The sequence below is a fragment of the Canis lupus genome, chromosome 14 (genome assembly GCF_048164855.1).
Source record: "Canis lupus baileyi chromosome 14, mCanLup2.hap1, whole genome shotgun sequence".
NCBI lineage: Eukaryota > Metazoa > Chordata > Mammalia > Carnivora > Canidae > Canis > Canis lupus.
This window is the reverse complement of record NC_132851.1, coordinates 48,033,540-48,057,483: the sequence shown is the minus strand read 5'-3', so window position 1 is coordinate 48,057,483 and position 23,944 is coordinate 48,033,540. Positions and strand designations below refer to the sequence as shown.

Genomic DNA, 23,944 nt, shown 5'->3' with positions numbered 1-23,944 from the left:
TCATGACCATTCTGAAGTGAAACTGACTACTTGTGTAATTCAGCACCACTGCCTGTATTGGTGGGAAGGCCCTAGCACTTTTACCCACCATTGTTTTTGTACCATTGTCAACACTACACAGTAACAAAGTCAAGTAACATCTAGTACTATTGTGAAAATAACTTTGTCTTTTTTGACTACCTGATAGTGTCTCAGGAATACAGAGGTCTGTGGAACATCTTCGAGAACCATCATTTGAAAGAATTCCACATTCCCTGGGATATAAGATTGGCACAATTTCCTAGAGATCAGTGGAATCATAGTTGGGTGTCAAAATAGGAGGGAAAAAAGCTCACTGAAAGTTTTTGCCTAGATGTTATCCAGATCTACAGGTAGTAGATAATAATTTTTATTCATTTAAAAGGTATTTATTATCTGCACATACTATATTTTAAGTCCTTATAGGGGATAATAAATGTATGAAGTATTATTTTATCTTCACATGAATAAGTCATTTAATTTTTCTGAATCTGTTTTCTGTTTCTGCAAAATGAGGAGTTAGCAGATTATCTGCTAATATGATAATTAGATGAAATGACTTATATGAAACAGTGTCTGTAAAATTTCAAGGCATTCTGTAAAAGTAGGGTATAGTATAATGGAATTATTTATTGTCTCCTGGGCAGGTAAGACACATTATAAACCAATGATTGTGCAACTGCATGTGAAGAGTACTCTACCACATGTAGGGTTGGAATTATTCTGTTTGAAAGATTTGTTCCTGATCATCTCGGTTGGAAAATGTGTGGCTAGAGAAATGGTTTCCAGAAGTGAAAGTAGAGATTTGGGATTTAGTTACCTAGTGATTATGTTGAAACCTAAGTAGTGAATTTCTAAAGAAAATATAAGATTGATCAACTAGAGCTAGAAGGTAGAATGGTTGACAAGAAGGGCTGAGGGCAGAGCCATAAAGAATATCTCTATTTAAGGGTATGAAATTAGAGGATCTAGAGAAACAGAAAGAGTTTTTATTGAATTAATAATTAATAATGCCAGAAATCTCTAAGGTCAGTAAAGAGATCTTCTCTCTTACACTTCATCACCTAAAACAGAACTTCAATTGCCTCTGTTTCTCTGTTTTCCTCATCTGCAAAATGGGAATCTGAATTTCTAACATCCCTTCTTCAGGCATTTACCTTCTGGCTCTATATTTTTAACTTAAATTGGTACATCTTTTTTCTCTTCTTTTTTCCTCATCTGCCTCTTCCTCTTCTTACTCATTTTTGTGTTTCTTCAACATTAGAGATCTTCAACATGAGAATATGGGCTAAGAGTTTAAAAACTCAAGAGAAGAGAAAAAAAAACTCAAGAGAATGATATGATGAGAAGCCCGTGGCTATAGGGTGGGAGTTTCTTTACCTGGAGGCTCCCCTAAAAGCAGAAATTCCTTTCCACGTCAGAGCAGACCCACCAAGGAAATGCTCCTTCCCTGGCAGGCTGGGATACAACCCTCTAGAAAACAAGAATAATATATCTGTTCCCTTCCACGTTCTCTCTTGAGTTTATAAATGTTGATGCAATGTTTAACCTCAGGAAGGCTGCATTTCCAAGGAAAACCAAACCTTAAATGTTTCTGGTGGTTTTATATTTCAGTGTTTTGTATAATTTTCAGGGAGAACTATTTATTTTCTATTTGTGACCCCTGGTCTTTCAGCAGTTACACTTTAATGCATGCTATCCTGAAAACGTTTTACAATAAACTTCTGAATTTTGGAACCATTTGATTGAGTTGATTTGTATAATTAAAATGCACTTTTCGCATTAGTTTCTTAGCCTACCTTTGTAATGCTGTAGAGCTCAAAATTTGTGTAACGAGAAACATACACAATTTAAAGGATATCCCGGGACACCTTCAGTATATATGGTGTTATAAAAATATACATCAATTCCCAGCTGGACTTTATCCAGGTTTCACTATACAGATGGCTGTGTATACTGCCCTTCAGATCCCTACGGGAGAAGATTTATAACATCTCCCTTCTTCCTCCTTTAATAACTTGTTTCAGTGTCTAATAGTCATCGCGATGGTGAAGTTTTTTTCTCATTTCTGACTTAAATCTCTCTACCTGCCCGTTAACCATATTTCTTTGCCCTTTGACCTCAATAGAAGTGGGAAGCAGGCCATTATTATTATTACTCTTCTATTTCTTTAATAATCTGTTGAAAGACAATGCTTCATCCATTGTACAAATCTGTTTATTGTACCTGAGACAGGCATGATTTTATTTCAGAATCGAGACTATTTAAAAAATAATACTAGCACATGCTTCTAGAAAATTCAAATAAATAATAATGTATATGAAATAAAAAGCAAAAGTATATCCTCCCTTCCACCATCTTGCTCTTCAACGTAATCTTTGTTCCTAAATTAGTATGTTGCTTTCCAGGCCTTTTTCTATGTAACTAGGTCAGGAAGTAAGTAAATAAATCTGTAAAAATATTATGAGAACAATAAAATAAAGATTCATGCTAATCATATGGTAATGTGGTTTCCATTGTGATTCTTTTCTCTCATTCTTATTAGTGTTTTGGTTCCCCAACATAAAATACCAGAAGGAAACTTAGTGATACAGTAGTGTTTCATTTTAAACACTACATGTACAGTTTTTAAATTATGTTAAATTGTAAAATTTAATCAAATTAAAAATGTGTGAAAATATTGATACAATCATGGAAAACTGACAGTATCGACTAAAGCTAAGTATACACCCACCCAGCAAACGTGGGCATATAATAGAAATGAGTGCTTATGGCCACCAAAAGACATGTAATAGAATGTTCGTAGCATCATTATTTGTAATGGCCCCGAACTGTAAAATCTAAGTGTCCTTCAAAGCAGAAGAGATAAAGAAACTGGTATAGTCATATAGAGCAATAAAGCACAGTTATAAAAAATGATTGAAATTCTGGATAATGGTTTTTTTTTTTAATTCTGGATAATGTTGAGCAAAAAGCTAGACCCAAAAGAATACATATGTATAACTTCATTTATATGAAGCTCAAAAGCATGTAAAAAATGGTCTATGGTAGTAGAGATAGAAGTAATGGTCTAGGGATCCCTGGGTGGCGCAGTGGTTTAGCGCCTGCCTTTGGCCCAGGGCACGATCCTGGAGACCCGGGATTGAATCCCACGTCGGGCTCCCGGTGTATAGAGCCTGCTTCTCCCTCTGCCTGTGTCCCTGCCTCTCTCTCTCTCTCTCTGTGTCACTATCATAAATAAATAAAAATTAAAAAAAAAAAAGAAGTAATGGTCTAGCTCTGTGGGATTATTGACTGGATAAGTATATGCAGGAATCTTTGAGAGTATTGGACATATTCTATATGTTGATCTGGATGGTGGTTACATGCGTAGGTACGTATTTAAAAATTAATTGATCTATGTACTTAATATTTGTCTACTTTGCTTTATGTTATATTCCTCACTTTCCACCTCCATCGTACCGAGTCTGGAGTTGCTGGTACCTTCTGGGGAGGTGGCTCCCTCTGTTGTACTACCCTTTTATGTATTCTAGGCAAAGCTTTTTTGGGTGACTGAGGGTAGGAGGTTTATTTTTATTGTCTGTTTTGCTCCATCATTTAGTACTCTTCCTTTCCTCTTTTACCTTCCAGGCATTTATACTTTAGTTACATTTTTAAAAAATATGATAAAATGATAATAGTATTATATTTAAAAGTTAGAGTTCACTTAGAGTTATAATTACTTGAATATTCTCATTTCTGCTTTTCTCATTTATAACTATAACTAAGCACAGTTATGTCTCCCAGTGAAAAATTTCATTCAGGTTATATTCCAATATAAGTGGATTATAACAGTATATCTCTTTCATAACTGAGGAAATTTGGATTTGGGTTTTTTCTTAGGTGATGAAAATGTTCTCAAATTAGGGTACCTGGGTGGCTCAATGGTTGTGCATCTATCTGCCTTTGGCTCAGGTCATGATCCCAGGGGTCCTGGGATCAAGTTCTGCATAGAGCCTGCTTCTCCCTCTGCCTACCTTTCTGCCTCTCTCTGTGTTTCTCATGAATAAATAAAAAAACCTATTTTTTTTTAAAGAAAATGTTCTCAAATTATATGGTGGTGATAATTACACAACTCTCTAAATATACCAAAAACCACTCAATTGTATACTTTAAGGGTGAACTTTATGGTATGTAACAAAACAAAATTCAGCCAAAGTTTAAACATAAATTGAGAAACTCCCTTAAAATGTAGAAAGAACAGGGCATTAAAAAGATGACAGAAAAGATAAAAGATATAGAGAACCAATCCAGACTATCCAAGAACTATATTAGGAGTTTCAGAAAGAAAGAGAAAAGGACGCCTAGCTGACTCAGTGGTTAAGCATCCACCTTTGGCTCAGGGCATGATCCTGGAGTCCCGGGATTGAGTCCCACATCAGGCTCCCTGCATGGAACCTGCTTCTCCCTCTGCCTGTGTCTCTGCCTCACTCTCTGTGTCTCTCATGAATAAATAAATAAAATCTTAAAAAAAAAAAAGAAAGCAGAGAATAAGAAATTAGCAAAGAAAGCATGTGAGAATTTCCCCAAGGTGAAGAAAGATATAATCAAATTGAATAGGCTTATTGAGAAGAAAGTGGAACGAAAAAAAGACCTCTAAACTAAACATAATCACTGTGAATCCTTAGAGTACAAGAGAATAGGATTCTAAAGGCCCAAAGATGGAAAAAAAAAAAAAAAAGCTCACCTACAATGAAACAGGAATGAGACTGGCACACATTCTTTATCAGCAACCCAGAAAACCAGAAGATTATGAACAATGCATTTTTGGCCACCTAGAATACCAGACCCTAATCAACTATCATGAAACTCTGAGGGCAAGAAAATGCCTTTTCAGGGATACAAAAACTCTGCTTTCTTCAAAGTTGTTTTTCTAAGGAAGTTACTTGAGAATGTCCAGTAAAACAAGACAGTATACCAAGAAAGAAAAACCAGGGATTTAAGGAAACCGTTCCAACAGAAGAGAGTAATAAAAGGAGTTCCAAGCTGCTGGCTGTGCAGAAAGGCCTGGAAAACAATCTGCCCATGTTGGAATGGGAGAATGAAAGGTTTGACAGTATTCAGGGAGGGAAAAAACTCCCATAGATTCCAAAGATAGGATAGTGTGTTTGAGGTTAGTATACTGTAAAACTTTGGTTAAGGCAGATAATGCAAAGAAAGAAAGAGGAAAGAGAGAAAAAAAAAAAAAAGGAAGAAAGAAGGAAGAGGGGAGGGAGGGAGTGAAGAAAGAGGGAGGGAAGAAGGAAGAAAATATACCACAAAGCATTCTAGGAACAAAGTGTATTATATGCATAAGGAAATGTAATCATGGCACATAATTTGACTCTGTCATTAATAGTTATATAGTTTATAATGATGTAAGCACTGTTGATTGATTTCAAACTTTCCTAGAGAAACCATAGAAAAAGCACATAAGACTAAATTATGGTTACAGAACAAAATGTAAATGCCAGTCATCCTGACAAGGTAAAAATAAAAGTACAGATGATTTGCAAGATGAAAGGGGAAAATAAGAAGTAAGGGGAAGTGTAAGGGGGGCTGTTACCCTCTTAGAACATAAAATGTATGATACCATCTGTATTTGACAGAACAAAAAAGAAAGTTTTAGTGTATAATGTAGGTTACAAAGATAACCAACAGATGGGGGCAAAATGTTTGAACTCTTATATCTGCTTATAGACTATCTCACAGTCTCTTTGTTGTGTGTTCCCATCCCTTCTTATTTTTTTCTATCATTCTGATGGAGTAAGGAGAGGCTGTAAACCTGTGTGCTCAGTCTACACTGTGAGCCTTTTGTATGTTATTCACAAAGCTCCTAAACCATCTTTCATGCACAAGATTCTGGCTCTCTTCCATCAACTATTGAATGAACATTAGAAATTTTCTCTAATGGTGCTGCCTACCAATCAAATGTTTAATTTTAGTAGAGTTGCCACCTTTTATATATTTTTATATACACACACACATATATATCTCATTGTTTTTGCTATAATGTATATACATTCCTGGAAAAATTGTTTTGCACACATACTAGAAATCAGGGTTCATGATAAAAAAAATACTATGAGTAGAGAGGCCCATTCAAAAATCTTTGCAAATTAATAACCAGTAACTAACTGAAAAAACCAGTAAAAGTCTTGATAAAATACCAGCATAGTTAAAAAGGATATGCTAAATTTCTATAAATAAATGCTACAGTATATATAGGACTTTGTGAACAAAGGAGCTGAAGGAGTTCTCACTGGAGGGGGATATAAAGAGGAGCAGAGGCTTTTAGTTGCACCAAAGATTGGGGGAGAGTCAAACAGGAAGCACTTCCTAGACAGGGCACGTGTCTAGGCAGAGCCAAGAGGAAGAGCTGGACATGCGTGGGCCCTGCATGTGGTGAATGGGCCCTCTTGTGGCTTGCCGGGTCCAGCTGTGCTTGTTTACTTTGTGTTCAGGGGCTGTTATTAGGTGGCACAAAAGTTGAGACAATGAGAAAAAAACCAACAGATGAAGAGATGTCACTATTTTGTAATATTGAAATTATTTTGTTTGCCAACTCTGTATGTGCAAATTAACCAGAGTTTTAGCAGGACATGTTATATGTAAACATTTTAATGTACTGTACTTTTATTATATTAGGAAAAATGATTGAAAAGGATACAGGGGAAATGCTCATTTCTGGGAGGACTTAAAACACCTAAGTTTGTTCATTCAAATTTTATACACTGGGTTTTCATAAAAATGAAGAATAAAAAACATGCAATGTCAGTAGTATTATTTCTCATGCCAGGAAGTTTTTTAAAAATTTGGGAGCCAAATATGCTATTTTAGGCAAAGTTTCTGTTGGTGTTTGCTTTCTACTATTAAGGCGTTGTTTTATGATTAAATCAAACCCAGCACTGACTGAATATTCTTTATTTCAAACATTTCAACAAAGAATCATATATGTGTAGATTGGTGTAGGTATTTTAAATATATTTTAACAAGCCACAAGACAGGTTGAGAAAGTTATAATTTATCAAGTGTATATAGTAAATGGAAAAATAGGCTCTATGATGCATTTGAATTCAGTTGAATTCAATATTGTAAGGATCACAAACATTAAAATGTTTAAATCCTTTTATTTTCCAAATCTATCCACTTTCCCTTAAGAGATAATTATATTTTAATAAGCGTTTAAAAATAGAGAATTGATGGTTGATAAAGTTTTGTTTTTCTCTTAACTAAATAAGAAGCCTATTTCTCTTTCTTAAAAACTCTTTAAAAATAGCTTTTCTTACTTGAAAACTATTTTTCATATTTCAAATTGTCACTTTTCAAAAAGTTGCTATGTATTTATTATGCAGTCTTGATATCAAATAACCTTTGTTTTTTATGGCTTTAAAAAGTGTGTTTGTTGCAAGGCCTTCTGAACAGATATTTTGAAATCACCGTGTTAGTCTGCCTGACAAGCTGTTGTTGTTGTTGTTGTTTTGTGATGTGAGCTGTGAATACATGTCCTGCTGTTACTTTTTTAACACCTGCTCCTGGTTGCTTGCTGTTTTAGTTGATGTGAACTGGGCAGCTTCCTCAAGTCATTAGTCTCACTGCAGCGTTGTTGGTAGTCAGTTGGTTGATTTCCATTTGTTTCTGTAAGGTCGTGATTAAGTTTAAAATTAAAAGATACCTCACTACCTATTTTAAAGCATCTGTGTGCCGTACCCTTTTTTTTTTTTTTTTTTTTACTGAATTCCAATTAGCATGTTATGGAATAAAAAGAAACTGTTATCAAGATGTACCTAATAATGTTAATAGCATTTGTGTGTAAGAAAAAGCTATTTAGAGGGGAACAGAATTGGTCAGCAAAGGCGAATAATTACTAAATTCACAATGTAGTGTTTTGTTGCATTTCCAATTACCAAATTCTGTATACTCATTTGTTCCTTTGAGTCACATGCCTTATGTGGGAAGGCAGCCTTACATAAATATGATGATTGAGTCTGTGCTAGAAAACACTAACTGGGTAAAATGGTCAACTATATTTTTGAATCAAAACCTTTTATCTTTTAAGTGACCATATGGTTATTACAATAGAAATCTAAACAGACTTTCCGAAGACTTTCTCTGATAATTTCTATTTCTTGTCTCTGTAAAAGACAGTTCTATTACAAATGAGTTTTATGTATTTTGAGCTTGTTTAATTCCTCCTCCTTAGTTAAGGAGATTGGGTTGGATAGTTTGGCAGTTTTGAATCTTACAGAACCTTTCACGCTTTAAAGACATTTTGTATTTTTCTTTAGCAGTAGTACCACGATTATGATTAAGTAATTATTTGTATAGTTATTTAATGAATACCTCTCTTGATAGAATAAGCTCTATGTATCCAGAAACCAAATTACCATCACCAGCGGTACAATGTATAATCAAATACATGGAGGTCATGGCAATCTTAGTTTGAACCCATATCATGTGAACATTCTTTTCACATATTTAATGTTAATATTTAATAGGTGTTAGAAAACATCATTGTGTAAACATGTTAATCATTTGCACAAAAGGCCTCCATCCCCTAAATGAGAATGATATGTAATATGCTGAATTAATTAGGACAGCATCGAGGAGATGCCTGTCTTCTAAATTTGTTCACTGTGAGGACAAGGAGTTTTATCTGATTTGTTCATGGGTTTATTTCTAGCAGCAAGAACAGTGCCTGTCACAGAAATATATGTTGAATCAATGGATTAATAAAAGTAATGACACAATTTAAGAGTAAGAAAGTAAAAAAAACCTGATAAAAAAATGCCCAAAAGATTCAAATAGACACTTCACAAAAAACATACAGGATGGCACATAAAAAGATGACCAACATTATTCATCATTAGAAAAATACAAATTAAACCCCCAGTGAGATGTTGCTACACACATATTAGAATGACTAAAATAAAAATAACTAGCAGTAGCAAGTGCTGGTGAGGATGTGAGGTGTTAGAGCTCTCATTGGTTGGTGGTGGAATAGGCCACTCTGGAAATCAGTTAGTCAGTTTCTTACAAAGTTAAACATACAGGGACGCCTGGGTGGCTCAGTGGTTGAGTATCTGCCTTTGGCTCAGGGGGTGATCCGCGGTCCATGGATCAAGTCCTGCATTGGGCTCCCTGTGAGGGGCCTGCTTCTCCCTCTGCCTATGTCTCTGCCTCTTTCTCTGTGTCTTTCATGAATAAATAAATAGAATCGTAAAAAAAATACAAAAAAAAAAAAGTTCATATACATTTAGCATATGACCCAGCAACCTCAGTCCTCAATATTTACCCAAGAAAAGTGAAACCATAAGTCCACACATATACACTCACACGAAAGCCTGAACATGGGTTATTTGTGAAGGGTTTATTCATAATTTCTAAAAATTGGAAATAGTCCAAATCATCACTAACTGGTGAATGGATAAATAAATGGCTAAATAAACTATGACACATTCATACAATGGAATATTATGCAGCAAGAAAAGGGGACAAACCACTAACACAAGCAACAACATGGATGACTATCAAGTGCATTACGCTAAAGTGAAAGAAGCCAGACTCAAAAGGCTACTGTATAATACCATTTATATAACATTCTGGAAAAGCAAAACTATGGAACAGAGATCAGATAAACATGGAGAAGAGCTCACCAGGGGCTGGGGTGGAAACAGAGAATTGACTACAAAGAGGGAGAACTCTTTGGAATGATGGAAATGTTCTCCATCTTGACTGTGATGGTGCTTACCCAACTCTATACATTTGTCACAATTCATAGAGCTGGACACCAGAAAAAGGGTGCATTTTACTGCATTTAAATTAGACCTTAATAAACCTGACTCAGAACCAGACAAAGAAGGAGTTGATGAGGCTTTTCTCTGTAAGTAGGTGAGTAGATCATTAGTCTGCTGCTTTGAGAATCAGGAATGAACTCAGACTTTCCCACCAAAGAAATGCCTGAGACTTGCCCCACTACTTATCATCCCACTATTGTTATTCTTTTTGTTGCAGGCTTTTAAGTTTCTTGTGGCAAGGTCTTTCGATTTTGTTTATCAGGATCAAGGATCAAAAACCTTTTATTAAGTGATAGCTGCCATTTAGCATTGTGTAAGACCCCGAACCCCCAGTGCCTCATCAAGTGGGTCTAGTTGATGCAGCACATGCCCTGTTTGCCACCCCACAGATTTGCTGAGAGAATCAGAAGATGGCGTGCCTGCACTGTGTAAACTGTAAAGTACTAAAGAAATATATGTGATTTCATTGCCAAATATTAAACCTAGATATAATAAGCAAACTTGGATATCAGGCATTGGAGAGCAACCCACAAACATAGTATGGATAAGATGTGTAGGAAAGATGCACCTGACTTGCTTCTGTGCTGACCCACTGCTGCCTCCTTGTCCAATAGAGTGAATCTGGTGTTCAGGGGTTTTGTCCAAAGCACCCATGAATGGCAGGAATGCAATTCCACACATTGGACAATGTGAAGTGACTTAGTCAAAGGACCGCAATTGGCAAAAGTTGAACTTAGAGGCTCTGAAGGAGTGAATCTTCAACAGGTGTTTTGTATTATTTTGTTTTTCTGTGCTATGTCTAGTCTTTTATGAGATGGGGCTCCTCTTGCTTTAGTCCAGGTGACCATCGCTATAAATGTGCTGTATCACTCATACCCAACATTTTCTTCTGATGCCTCATCTTCCAGTGTTTTTGCCACTTCAGTTCTCCATAGATTTTTATTTCATGTAATAGCCAGCTTTTATCCTCATGAGTATTCTCATGAACCCACTGGTGTCAGTGATAAGGTTTTAGCTACAGTCGTAACAGATTTCTCTTCTTTCTATACATACACACACCATTAGAAATTTTGCCTTTTTGCTTCTTAGATCGCTATGTACTCTGTCTTGTAGAGGCACTTCAGGTTGAGCTCAACAAATACTTATTTGCGTGACTTCGTGTGTTTTTTTTAATTAAAAAAATTCTTATTTATTTTTAAAAGATTTATTCATTTATTTTTAGAGAGAGAACACGAATAGGAGGGGCAGAGGGAGAGAGAATCTCAAGCAGACTCCTTGCTGAGCATGGAGGCTTAATCTCTGGGTCATGAGATCAAGACCTGAGCTGAAACCAAGAGTTGAACACGTAACTGACTGCACCATTCAGGTGCCTCAGTTCTTTTTTTTTTTTTTAAGTTGACTCCATGCCCAGCATGGAGCCCCAACATGGCTTGAGCTCACGACTTTGAGATCAAGATCTAAGCTGAGGTCAAGAGTTGGATGCTTAACCAGCTGAGCTACTCAGATGCCTCCTGTTTCTTTACTTGTAAAATGCAGGCAATAGTTTCAAATTTGCTATTGCTACCATGTTGCTGTAGGAATCACTATAGCTTAGGAAAGCTGCCAGAAGCTCCAAAGTTCTGTGCCAGTATGAGGCAGTAGTATTATTAATGGCATTCTTCTCATGATTTTAACACTGATAAATTATTATGTTTCTCCAGGAAGAGTCACCCCAGGGCAGCTCATGTCCTATATTCAGCTCTTTAAGAACAATCTCAAAGCTATAGTGAATCACTGTGGGCTTCTACAGCTTGGGCTGGCCACAGTTCAAACCCTGAAACACCCGCAGACTGCCAAGTGGGACAACTTCCTGGCTTTTGAAAGACTCCTCCTCCAGGTATGTTGCTATAGGAGTTTCTTGGGATATTAAGAATTAAAATTTTCGCTTCCGGAGGAAAATTTTTGATGTTTATTATAGTCTTAGTTATAAGTCATATTATTGGCATATACTCTGTATCATGTTCTCTAAGAGCCTCTAAATTATAATTATAGTAGAAATTTTCCATACCTCTGTTTTGGTTGTTGTTGTTGTTGTTGTTTTTGACAGTGACATCTTTGGTTTTTCACTCGTACCAAGAACATATTTTGAGCATTTGACTAACCTCTTTTCAATTTTATGCCATCTGGAACTTTCTTGATCTTCCTGGCATCTTTATTCAGTCTTTGCAGAATATTACTACTATTTACATTTCTCCTGATACTAATCTCTAATCCTAAGTGCTCTCCACATAGACTCAATATAATTTACTCATTTTTAATATTTATTTTATACTCTTTCATTTAACAACTAAGACTAGAAATAAAATAGAAATATCTCTGATACTTATATAACCCTTCCTTGCTCTGATTCTCCTTTGTCCTTTCCCAGAGTAATCACAAGCTTGATTTCTTATTTCTGTATTTTTATTAAATATTTAGCCATAAATAGAGTATTGTGCTCTGAGTTTTACTTTTTATGTAAGTAATATTGTACTATAGATAGTCCTCAACAACTTGTGTTTTCCTCTCAACATTCTATTTTTAAGATCATTCAAGGTGACACATATAGATCTAGTTCATTTATTTAAACTATACCATACCATACTATTTGATTGTATGAACATACAACACTTTATTTATCCAATTCATATGGATATATAGACTATTTCATATTCGTGTGTGTGTGTGTGTGTGTGTGTGTGTGTGTGTAGAGGGAGGGAGAGAGAAAGAGAGTGAGAAAGAGAGAGAAGAAAGAAGAAAGAATGTAGTAAATATCCCAGAACATGTGTTTTGGGTACATGTGAAAGTTTCTCTAAGACACATATCTTAGAAAGAATGTTAGGTTGTTGACATGCATATTGTTGAATTTACTAAATATCAACAAAATAATCATTGAAGAGGTTGACCTAGTTGACCCTTCTACTAGGCATATATGATATTTTGTTTCCCTTCATAGTGTCCAGTACTCAGTATTATCAAATTATAACATTTTTTAAGAGTGGGTCAGTGCTATTTCTTTATATAAGTTTGCAATTCTCTGACTACTGATGAGGTCGAGCATCTTTTATACTATTTATTGACTCTTCAGTTTTCCTCTTCTGTCAATTGCTTGTTCTTATAACTGTGCCCATTTTTATTCATTGGTAACAGAAAAGCTGTCTTATATCATGCAAATACTTCTCCGAGGCTGTGGTTTGTCTTTCAATTCCAGCATCTTGTACAAGAGTTTAGAGTTTTAATGTAGTCTAGCTAATTAATATTATCCTTTATGATTTGTGTTTATGTTTGATATTAAAATCTATTTCTACCCCTAATTTCCAAATATATTGTTCTGTATTTTTTTGCTAAAAATTAATTTTTGGCATTTGAAATTTTAATCCACATGGAATTTGTTTTTGTTTTTGATATTATTCAGAGCTTTCTTTTCTTCCGTATGGATAGTCTAGTCTGCCACATATTTATGAAATACTACATTGTATCGTAAATTACTTACCTAAGAGTTGTTTTCCTCTTTCTCGTGTTGTCCGAAGACCAGTCAATTTTGTTCCAATGTCTACTTTTTCCCCAAATGATTCGGGCAAATCCAGATTGTTCTCAGAATACATTGGCATTCTCATTTCCCTACCTAATGATTAGTTTAGCAGTTCAAGCCAAAGATAGGCAAAGGGTGTAGATATAGATATAAGTATATAATAAAGAAACAATCTCCTTTTTCTGCTTCTTGATGTATGCTTAGGATGTGAGCATTTTGTGCTAATGAAGGGAACTCACTGTGATCCTGAGGAAGACAGACAGAACCTGGATCTTTGATGACTTTGAACTTCAGCTCAAATACCTTGTTTTGTAAGAGAATAATTCTTATTGTTTGAACCACTTAAAAAACGTTGGTTTTCAGTTATTTGGAGCCAAGAGATCTTCATCCTTTTCCTAGTGATATGTAATATACTAAAATCCCATAGAAAAGTGGGTTGATTTCTGTTTCTGGTCTGTTCCAGTGGCCAGTTTATCCATCACAGAATTAATACTACAGTGTTTTAAAATCAGTATGTCCAGTTTTATACTTTTCCTTATAAGAGGGAATTATTAGATCTGTGGGTATTTTAAAGGCTTTAATACCATTGTTAGTTGAAATTTTTTAAGAAACAGTTTTCTGACTGTCCTTTGCTGCCTTATAGGGTTACTCTTGACTTTGCCCAACAACTTTGCATTTGTATTTGTGCTTGTTTCTTCCTTTCTCCACTTTCTTGATACCACTTTCTTTTTGGGTGCATGACCACATACTAGGACGCTGTTCAATAGAGGCAGTGAAAAGAGGCATCGTCATCTTACTCTTGTCGTTAAAGAAAATGTTCTAAAATTTTAAAACCATTAAATATTATGTTTGCTGAGTTCTTTTTTTTTTTTTTTAATCAGGCTAAGAAAGTTCCTTCCTAAACCACGTTTGCTGAGTTCTTATTTTGTTGTTGTTTTTATCATGTATAAGTGTTGAATTTCAGTTCTAAATACTATGAATTTTTTTAGATGACTATGTAGGGTTTTTTTCTCCCTTAATTGTTAATGTGGTGAATTGTATTTATAATTTTTTAATGTTAAGTAATTGTTAATTGCATTCCTGGATAAGTTCAACTTGGTCCTACACACACATACACACACATACTACTGGATTTAGTTTGCTAATATTTTACTTAGCTGTTTGCATTTATGCTCATAGATGAGATTAGCATATACTTTTTCCTTATTGTGCTGCCTTTGTATGGTTTTGAAACAAAGGTTTTGGCAGTTTTTAAAAATCAGGGCGAGTTTAATTTTTCCAGAGCTGTTTGCTCAATGGTGAAATAAAAATCTCTAAGGAATCATCTCAACATAGCTCTGTTGTTGCTAGATTTAGATTTTTATTTCCGATTTAATTATGTAAATATTTCTCGATCTATTTAATCTGTTTTTTCGTGAGATTATTTTGGTAGTTTCTATTAGCTTAAGTTGGCTACTCGTTTGTACTTTCAAGTTTATTGGCATACATTTATTCATAGAATTCTGAAGAATTTAAATCTCCTCTGAATCCATAGCCATATTCCATTTTTGAATGCCTAGTATTTTTATTGTGCTCACTTTGGCCTTCTTTTGGTCAAAGTGAGCACACTTTTGTGCTCTTTTGGTTTGAGCTCTTTTGGTTTCTTTTGGTTTGAGCGGCATAATGACTCGTTCTGAAGATCCAGTGGTCTGTCCCTGCACCGGTGAGCCTCTTCTATGCCCTTGCCTGTACTTCTCTATTAAAGGCCAGGAGTTCAGAGGAATACCACAGTTCTACTAGAATACCAGGGGTTACTGTGGCATTCTCCTTTCCATATCTGAAACTCCCCCTCTCTGACAGTGAAGAACCTGTCTCTCATCACCCTCAACATATTTCATGACGTGACAAATTCTCCCCGATATGTAACGTGTTCCATTAGAGCTGCTGCCTCTCTCACTGCTGCCTCACCTGGGCTCTGTCTTCCTGCTGCAGGCCATGGCCAAGTCCACGTGGATGTTCTCTTATGCTTCACACACCGGCGCCCTGCTGAAGCCCCCATGTGGATGCCCTTCTCACATCACTTGAGGTCCAACACCTTGCACTGTGCTGCCCCTGTCTCACCCTCAGGCATGGGTGCCCTCCTCACTCCACAGTCTTCAGGACCCCCCAGCAGGCTCCACGGCTGCTCCCCTGGCACAGATGTCTCCTCATTGGGCAGACTCTGGCTCCCTGCCAGTATCCTGCCGTTGCCACTCCCCTGTTGAGATGTTTATACTTCCTGCTCAGGCTCTAACAGGGTCTTGGGATAGTACTCTCTTCCAACCTCCAATGAATGCTTTTCTCACCTCCTTTGGTTCTGACAACCCATAGAGGCCTGCTGCTTCATTTCCCCCCACATCCCATGACCCCCATCCCACCATGCCCTCCTCACGAGCCCCAGGGGCCTTGATAGACTTCTGTATGCTTCCTTCGACCTGCCACCCTTCCCCCGACCCCCTTGCTCAGGTTCTGCTACCCTGCACTGGGCCCTCATTGCCTCTGGCCTCCACATGGATGTCCTCTCTCTCCTCCTGGGGTTCCAACAGTGCTGGGTCCTGCCACTCAGTAGGTGAAGATGCTCTCCTCACCCGCCTTTGATGGCAACAGCCTACACTGTTGCTCCCCCCACCCCATGGGTACCCCTTTCGTTCCTTTCAGCTCTGATCACCTGCTCAAGGCCTCTTCTCCAATTCTTTCCTCCTCACTGCCCTGCCACAGAGACAGCTCCCTCACCCTCTGCTGCCTGTAGTTCCAAAATCTGACAAAAGTGTTTCAAAACAAGGCAGAGCAGTTTTCTCTCAGGAATGATCATCTCTCAGCTCACTAGAGAAGCTCCTGAAGAAACTTGATGCATATAAAGTCCAAGCTATTTTATATTTATAATTAATTTTTAGAATCCTGTTCCATATTAGACTGCCTCAGATGTGACCATGGGACTTGATGTGGTTCCTTTAGCAAGTGGCAAGGAATAAAAACACTGGGAAAAAGACGTAAGCATTTATTTATTTATTTTTTATTTTTTATTTTTTTTAAGACGTAAGCATTTAAAATGCTAAGACCCTACTTTTATCCTAATTGCACATTACCCAGGCTAGTGCGGTGTTCTCAGTCATTTCTGGGTCCTTGCAAATTAGTGTTTTAGCATAGGCGAACCTGTAGGCCGGTCATCATAATTGCTCTTTGGTTATGGACATGCTTCCTTTATATAGTGTGTACACTTATCCATCAGGGTAACAAGGCCTGATGTAAAAGGGAGCATCCCTTTTACAGACTTTGGTTTGAAAGGAGACCATCTAAGTTTATTTTGAGGATGAGGGCAACTTCTAGCTTTTCCCAAAGAGCTTGAGAGCCACCTAGATGCAGATCTCAGCCGGCATTGAGAGTTGTTTATTTCTTTGAAGACTCATTTCCACCACTCTCTACCAGGCCTCTGTCACTGAGACCTCAATGTTGACTTTATAACTAACATTACAGACAATCTTGGTTAAGAAAAAGAAATTGGTCCTGGAGATCTGTAATTAAACACAGGTTAACTGCCTTTCCTCTGCACTACCGTCTCTCAGTTCAGTGGTTTTGGCAATTTTATGACAAGTCAGCAACAGATCTGAGTACAATTCATGAGACTTACGTTTGGCTCAGGCTTCTGAAAATGACAGAAAGATAATGTTACGTGCTCGAAAGAGAAACCGTTTTGAGTGTTGTTGGGAAAAATCTAATATTTATTAGCAGTGAATATGCTTTTAAAAACCAAAGGAGATAAAATATCTTCTCAATTCCTTTTCCTCTCCCTTATCTCCAAAGTTCCAAAATCAGTCTGTGTTTAAGGCGTTTGGTACATATGGGCTCATTAAGAGATAATTATTTCTGTTTCAAGTTTAAAATGTAGAAAAGAGCAAAAGTTAACTTGAACATGGATACGTTTATGATTCTATTAAGGAATGTATTCATTTGTAAGAGTAGCTTTGCTTTTTTTTTTAAATACAAATATGGATTTACTTAATTTGGATGGTAGTCTATGGAGAATTCTCTTTTTATTATATACCACGCAAGTTTGATTTAGTCACCTCATCTAATTCGGTTTAAATTGCTTATCTCATAGTGTTTGCTGTTGTTAGGACAGAATAAAATTATGTATGTGTATCACTAAGTACAGTGCTTGGCATATAGTAAGTGCTCAATAAATAGCAGTTATTTTTTTATTCTTTCAGCTGAACCAGAAATATCACATTGCCAATTTATTTTATGCGAGTAATGCCTTTTAACATACTCTCACCTAGATTTTGTTTTTTTACTTAAAATTTGTTAAGGAAAAATGAGATTGTTACTTAGAAAAATGCTACCGACTCCTTGTATTTACTGTTTGATAATGTTTCACAGCATTTTTCTTTAAATGTAGACATAAATCCCATTGTTTCTACAATGCATATCTAATGTTTTTATAATTGTCACAAAGAAAAACTTTATTGACCATAATTTACCATGGCTATGAAGCAGTCGCAAACTGTGTGTAGAGAAGGGAGCTGGGTTTATACTTCCTAAAAAACAGACCATGTTTTCTATCTCCAGTTATTTCTTTAGGCAGAATTTATATTTCTAAATTAAAATATCCAACTTGGAAAGTGATTTTTAAATAAAATATAAAGGAGTTACAAAGCTATTCAAGATAAGCCACGTGCACGTTGCTTTAGTTTTAAATTCCACCTTCCTTTGCAATGAAAAGTAGGCATACTAGTTACTAGTTGTCAAAGCAGTTTTAATGGGTAGAATGAGTTCCTTTTGTGATATACTAAATTTCAAAATATCTCTTCTATAACAAATCAGATTTCCCTAAGCTAAATAAGTGTGTCTGCTTGTGCTATAATAAATTAAGGGTTTGCCTTCCCAGTCCTCTAGAGCTTCTGTGATGTTCCCGGCCCTTTGGCTTGGTTTGGAAATGTCATGCCTCATTTCAGTTCCATACCTGACCTCACTGACAACCTGGGAGGTCCTATTTTGTTATAATTTGTCACTTACAAAAGTACTGGTGACATCATTCGAGTGAAGAGTAAGGCAAGGGGATGCCTGGGTGGCTCAGCAGTTGAGCATCTGCCTTCAGCCCAGAGTGTGATCCTGGGGTCCTGGGATCGAGTCCCCTATCGGGGTCCCTGCATGGAGCCTGCTTCTCCCTCTGCCTATGTCTCTGCCTCTCTCTCGGTGTTTCTCATGAATAAATAAATAAAATCTTAAAAAAAGTGAGGTAAGTAGAAAAAGATGATCCCCAAAGTCAGACCTGAGTGTCATTTATAGATTAAGGAGATTTTTTTAAATAGGTTTTTCCTGAAAAGGAAAATTGTGGAGCATGTTTAAAAGGAAACCTCTTACTTCTTTTATACTCCACTTTCAACAGTTCTGACACCAAACATGTAGGGCTTTTCCTATACCAACCAGTTCTCCAACTCTAAATAGCAACTAAGTGGCCCGCATTTCAGTCATGACACTAACTACCTGGATCTAGTGCAAACCCCACAGGTTACAGGCTCAGTGCCACAGGACTGCCCCCAACTCCAGACACCAACTGCAAATCTGGGCCTCTCCTACTTCTCACCAACTTCTTCTGTATTGGGTCTCCCATGACCTCTTCCTTGGGTTTGGTAATTTGCTATAATGGCTCACAAAACTCAGAGATATATTTATTTAAGTTTACCAATTTATTATAAAGGATGTTACAAGGATAAAGATAAATATTCAGATTAAGAGGTACATCGGGTGAGGTCTGGAAAGGTCTTGAGTGCAGTGGCTTCTGTCCCCATGTGGTTGGGATGTGCTACCCTCCCAGCACATGCATGAGTTTACCAACCCCAAAGCTGTATACTTTAGGGATTTTTGTGGAGGCTTCATTACATGGGCAGGATTGATTGACTCAGACTATAGCCCCTCCCCTTCCTGGAGGATGGGGATAGGGTGAAGCTGAAAGTTTCAGGCTTCTATGCATGGCTTGGTCTTTTTAGTGACCAGTCCGCAGGAACTATCTAGGAATTCACCAAGAGTAACCTTGTTAGAATGAAAGATGCTCCTATCATCCAAGAAATTCCAAAGGATTTAGAAGTTCTGTGTACCAGGAACCAGAGTCTAAGACTAAATATTAGAACAAATGATGCTCTTAGCACCCCTATCGCTCAGGAAAATACAGGAGTTTTGTGTGCCAGGAACTGGGGGCAGAGACTAAATATATATTTCTTATTATGTCACGGTGTTTTTCACAGTATTACATCAAAATGACTCACAAAGGCAAATAGTAGAGAGGAAGAAGTTCCCTCATTCCTGATTTCCACCAGGAGGGGGTTTTTGTAGGCATGTTCCTAGTCTGTCTCTGACCCTTTACACCCTCCTCTCTTGGGAAGAGAGGTGTTTTTTTCTGGTTGGCCAATTTGGGATGATGGGACAGGCTACATACACTCTGCCTTTTTTCCTCTCGAGAGGGGCTCTGCTTGTGGAGAGCACTTCAGCTCTTCCAGGGCGAGAATCTGCCTTCTTCTTTCTCTACTCTTCTTACTCTTTAAAGCATGCTGGAAGCAGGGAGCAGGTGCTGTGGCCTGCGTCTTCGTGGGAGGGCTTCCCTGGTCAGAGCTGGCTCGCAACCTGGAGGAATAGACTGCCTGGAGCTCCATAGGGACAAGTGGCCAACAGACCTGGTACTTTTACCACCCAGGCTGGCCTTTATCATTAATAAGAGTGATGTTTAGACTCATGCCTTTACTAAGGTCTGCTTTCTCAACGTGTTCAGAACCGTGGCTGGGAAGAGGGGTGCTTTTTTTGGTGGCTCCCTTGGAGAGCCCTACAGTCATCAGCAGTAGTTTTGAATGAAATTTCTTAAATATTTTTGGAGAAGAGTTAAATGGAGATTTGTCAGTTACCTCTTTGGACATTTGTATTAAGCAGTTGTTACAAAGAGAGGTAGGAGGGAGACTATGACATAATGCAGAGGAAAACTTTCTTTTTTGATAATTAGGTTGAAAATAGCAAAGGTAGTTTTCCATTCTGAAAACAAAGGGAGCAGATTTGGGCAGAAGAGTGCTACCATTTTTCATTGATCTTAGGATGTTCATTTTTTTGCATTTTAATATTTCTGAAATTGAGACACATCCTGAAATCCATGGTATTTCTCTGTTTAATGGCAGTGTTCTGTTTCTTACTAGAGTATGTAAAATAATGGTGTGTGTTGTAATCAGTGATATCTTAAAGTCAATCACACGGGGCTTCGAAGGTAGGAAGCAGATGAAAAATCCCATCCAGACCTTAGGTCTGACTTGGTGTCTTCCTGATTGTTGCATTGCCCATTGGGTTAAAATAGTGGCAGTTTGTCTTTGTTGGCTGTGTGATAAAAGGTTTGTCACTTGGGATATTCATTTCACTTTAGCACCTTTTTAAGTTGAGGAGGTGATTTTTTTTTTTTTTCCCCAGCAAGTTTGTGCCCAGTGAACTATGCTGTGAATACATCAGGACTATTTAAGGGACACTGAACTTTCCCCTAATATGCTTTAGGACTAGGGATGAATGCTTTGGGGATGACCTCTTAGGCTAGCACTATGAGGTCTTAGGTTAAGATTTTTCCAATTGGATTCTTGATAGCTCAGGAATGTGTTGACTTAGCTTGGGTCCCTATAGTGAAATACAATTTGTATAATATTTTAAATATTGGGCAGCCTGGGTGGCTCAGCGGTTTAGTGCCACCTTCAGCCCAGGGCCCAATCCTGGCGACCTGGGATCGAGTCCCACGTTGGGGTCCCTGCATGGAGCCTGCTTCTCCCTCTGCCTGTGTCTCTACCTCTCTCTCTCTGTGTCTCTCATGAATAAGTGAATAAAATCTTTTAAAAAAATATTAAAACAGTGCTTGTAAATAGTTAAAAATCATTAAATTTTATTTATAAATTATTTATAATAATTTATTTATATAAATATAAATATATTATTTAAAATAAACACATGATTAGTGTTTTAAAGCAATACTAATGTGCAAAATTTACTTATTTGCTTTTTTTAATATTTTGTATGTAACTCATTTTGATTAAAAACATGCGAGACCTTTTATTTGCAGCTGCTGATTACTTGTTGTCGTTTTTTTTTTTTAAAGATTTTATTTATTTATTCATGAGAGACAGAGAGAGAGAGAGGCAGAGGGAGAAGCAGGCTCCATGCAGGGAGCCTGAGACGGGACTCGATACCGGGACTCCAGGATCATGTGCTGGGCTGAAGACAGGTGCTAAACCGCTGAGCCCCTCAGGGATCCCTGATTACTTGCTTTGAACTAAAATTTAGTTAGAACAACAGACCTGAAGTTAGTTACTTTGATTTAAGAAATAGAACCACCAAGAAACACTACTTAGAACACTGAGAAAAGGGACGCCTGGGTGGCTCAGGGTTGAGCGTGTGCCTTTGGCCCACGATGTGTGATCCCGAGTCTGGGGATCGAGTCTCTCATCCGGCTCCCCGCAGGGAGCCTGCCTATGTCTGCCTATGTCTCTGCCTCTTTGTGTGTCTCTCATGATTACATAAATAAAATCTTAAAAAAAAAAAAAAAGAACAAGTGAAAAAAATAACAAGTACAAAGGTTGGTATAGTCTCCCAACACTTCTAACCATTTGCTTTGTTTGTCTTCCTTTCTCCGTCTATAGATTGCTGCAGGGCCTCCTTTTGGAGTGTTTCACATTATTCTTAGCTCTTAAGTATTAGCTTCAGGACTGAGTTAGAGATCTCCTCTTCCCAGGCACATCCACATGCGAACACATGCATGTGTACACGCACACACACACACACACACACGCACTCTTCCTCTTCTGTGCATAATAGGGCTTGAGAAAAGAAAACTAGAGCTGAAACAACTTTGATTCTGATAAATAGAGAACCTTGGAGCTTTAAAATATTAGAATTTTTTTTCCCCCAGCTTTTGTCATGGCTGGTCCAGATCAAAACGTAAACGCCAAACTTAAATGCCATCTCCTCAGGGAAGTCAAGCCTTTCTTGAGTAGCTTTGTGCATCACTTTGTTTTAATTTTGCTTCTCCTTTGCTGACATTTTTTTGTTTGCACATTCATTGTCTTCCTCACTAGACCGTAAGAGAGGTGAGACTAGGGACTCTGTTGCCCTTGTTTGCAAGGATGTTCCAGAATGTACTCTCATTTTCACGATTGCACTAGCAGGCTTAATTGCCGGCCTGTGGGAATTTGAGAAGTTATCAACATGGGGTTTACTTGCCACAGGTTAGTACCTGAGTATGAATAAATACTTAAGAGTTTTATTAGAATAAAAAAATAATGTCTTATATATGGACTCAGGACAGGGACTTCTTTATGTTAACACCTATTCTGACTTCTTAGGTAGCATGTGGCCACCCAACATAATAACTGTGTTTCCCAGTCACCTTTGCAGCTAGGTTCTGGCAAGTGAGACATAAGTAGAAGTGATGTGAGCCACTTTCAGGCTGAGCACAGAAAGGGCAGGTACACGGCTTTTAATCTTTTTTCCTACATGCTGAACATGTGGCCAGGATGGCAGGTGCAGGTGTCCCACCTCAGGTCAGGAGAAGAAGCTGTGTTGGAGATATTTGAACAAATGATAGAAGGACCCTGGTTAGTTTGCTGAAAATGCAGTCAACATCGTGCTGACCCTGGACCACCTACCTGGACTTTATGTAACTGAGAAAAACGTTCCTATCTTGCCTAAGCCACTATAATTTTGGGTCTTTGTGATAGTAGGTAAACTACATTTTGATACACATGGACATCTTTTGCTGACATTTTCACCAGCAGTTTGTTCTGTGAGCTTTGTAATTTTTATCATTTTATGATCTCATGAGAAAGTAGTCAAAATAATGAATTGTCACGATACCTGTACTCTTAAATATCACCAGATTCTGGAATATTTGGAAATAGCACATGAGATTCAGCTCATTTTCATGCAGCCATAAATTGTTAGAGTTTTAAAATTTTCCAAATTTACTGGCAGAGTCCCAAATGAAAGACATTTGGAATTAAAGAGATCTGAATAGATTCACATGTTGGTCTCAGGGGCCCGCATGATTAGACTCTTTTATTAATTGACAAGACTTCTCTACCCCTCTTTTCCCCCACAATTCAGAACACCTGGCAAGACACTGTAACTAGAATAAACTTTCCTGGTTCTCAGAAATATAAATCATCTCTTCATCACTTTCAATCTTCTCCCAGGGAAGCCGCTGCCTTCTAGTTCTCTGCCAAGAGAGTTTTCACTTCTGAAAGGTGGAAAGAAAATCAGCCCAAAAGCCTTTTTTTTTTTTTTTTAATATTCTCTTCATTCCATGTAATAACAATCATTGAGCACATGTTGTCTGCTGGACACAACTGAAACATTCATGGTTTCTCGGATATGCATATGGTTTATTTTGTAATGTGGATTAGCTATCAGTACACTAGTATCATTTGTGCCATTTTCAGGGATGTGGGACCAGATGGGATTTTCTGAGGAGGTCTGAGAACCTGAGTACTGCACTTACAGTGCTGCCTCTGTGAAAAAATAAGTCCTAGATTCT

The 23,944-nt window shown here is 37.4% G+C and overlaps 1 protein-coding gene across 9 annotated transcripts in view; it reads left to right on the top strand.

The window, feature by feature from the left end:
• SCFD2 (sec1 family domain containing 2) overlaps positions 1-23,944 on the top strand; it is a 413,274-nt gene that overhangs the window by 75,368 nt on the left and 313,962 nt on the right. For all 9 annotated transcript variants that reach the window (XR_012007121.1, XR_012007122.1, XR_012007118.1 and 6 more), the window contains exon 4: positions 11,534-11,709. Coding sequence is in view for 2 of the 9 variants with exons in the window: in XM_072775040.1 (XP_072631141.1) it covers positions 11,534-11,709 (176 nt within the window). In the remaining 7 variants the exon portion in view is untranslated. The remainder of the gene's footprint in view (positions 1-11,533; positions 11,710-23,944) is intronic.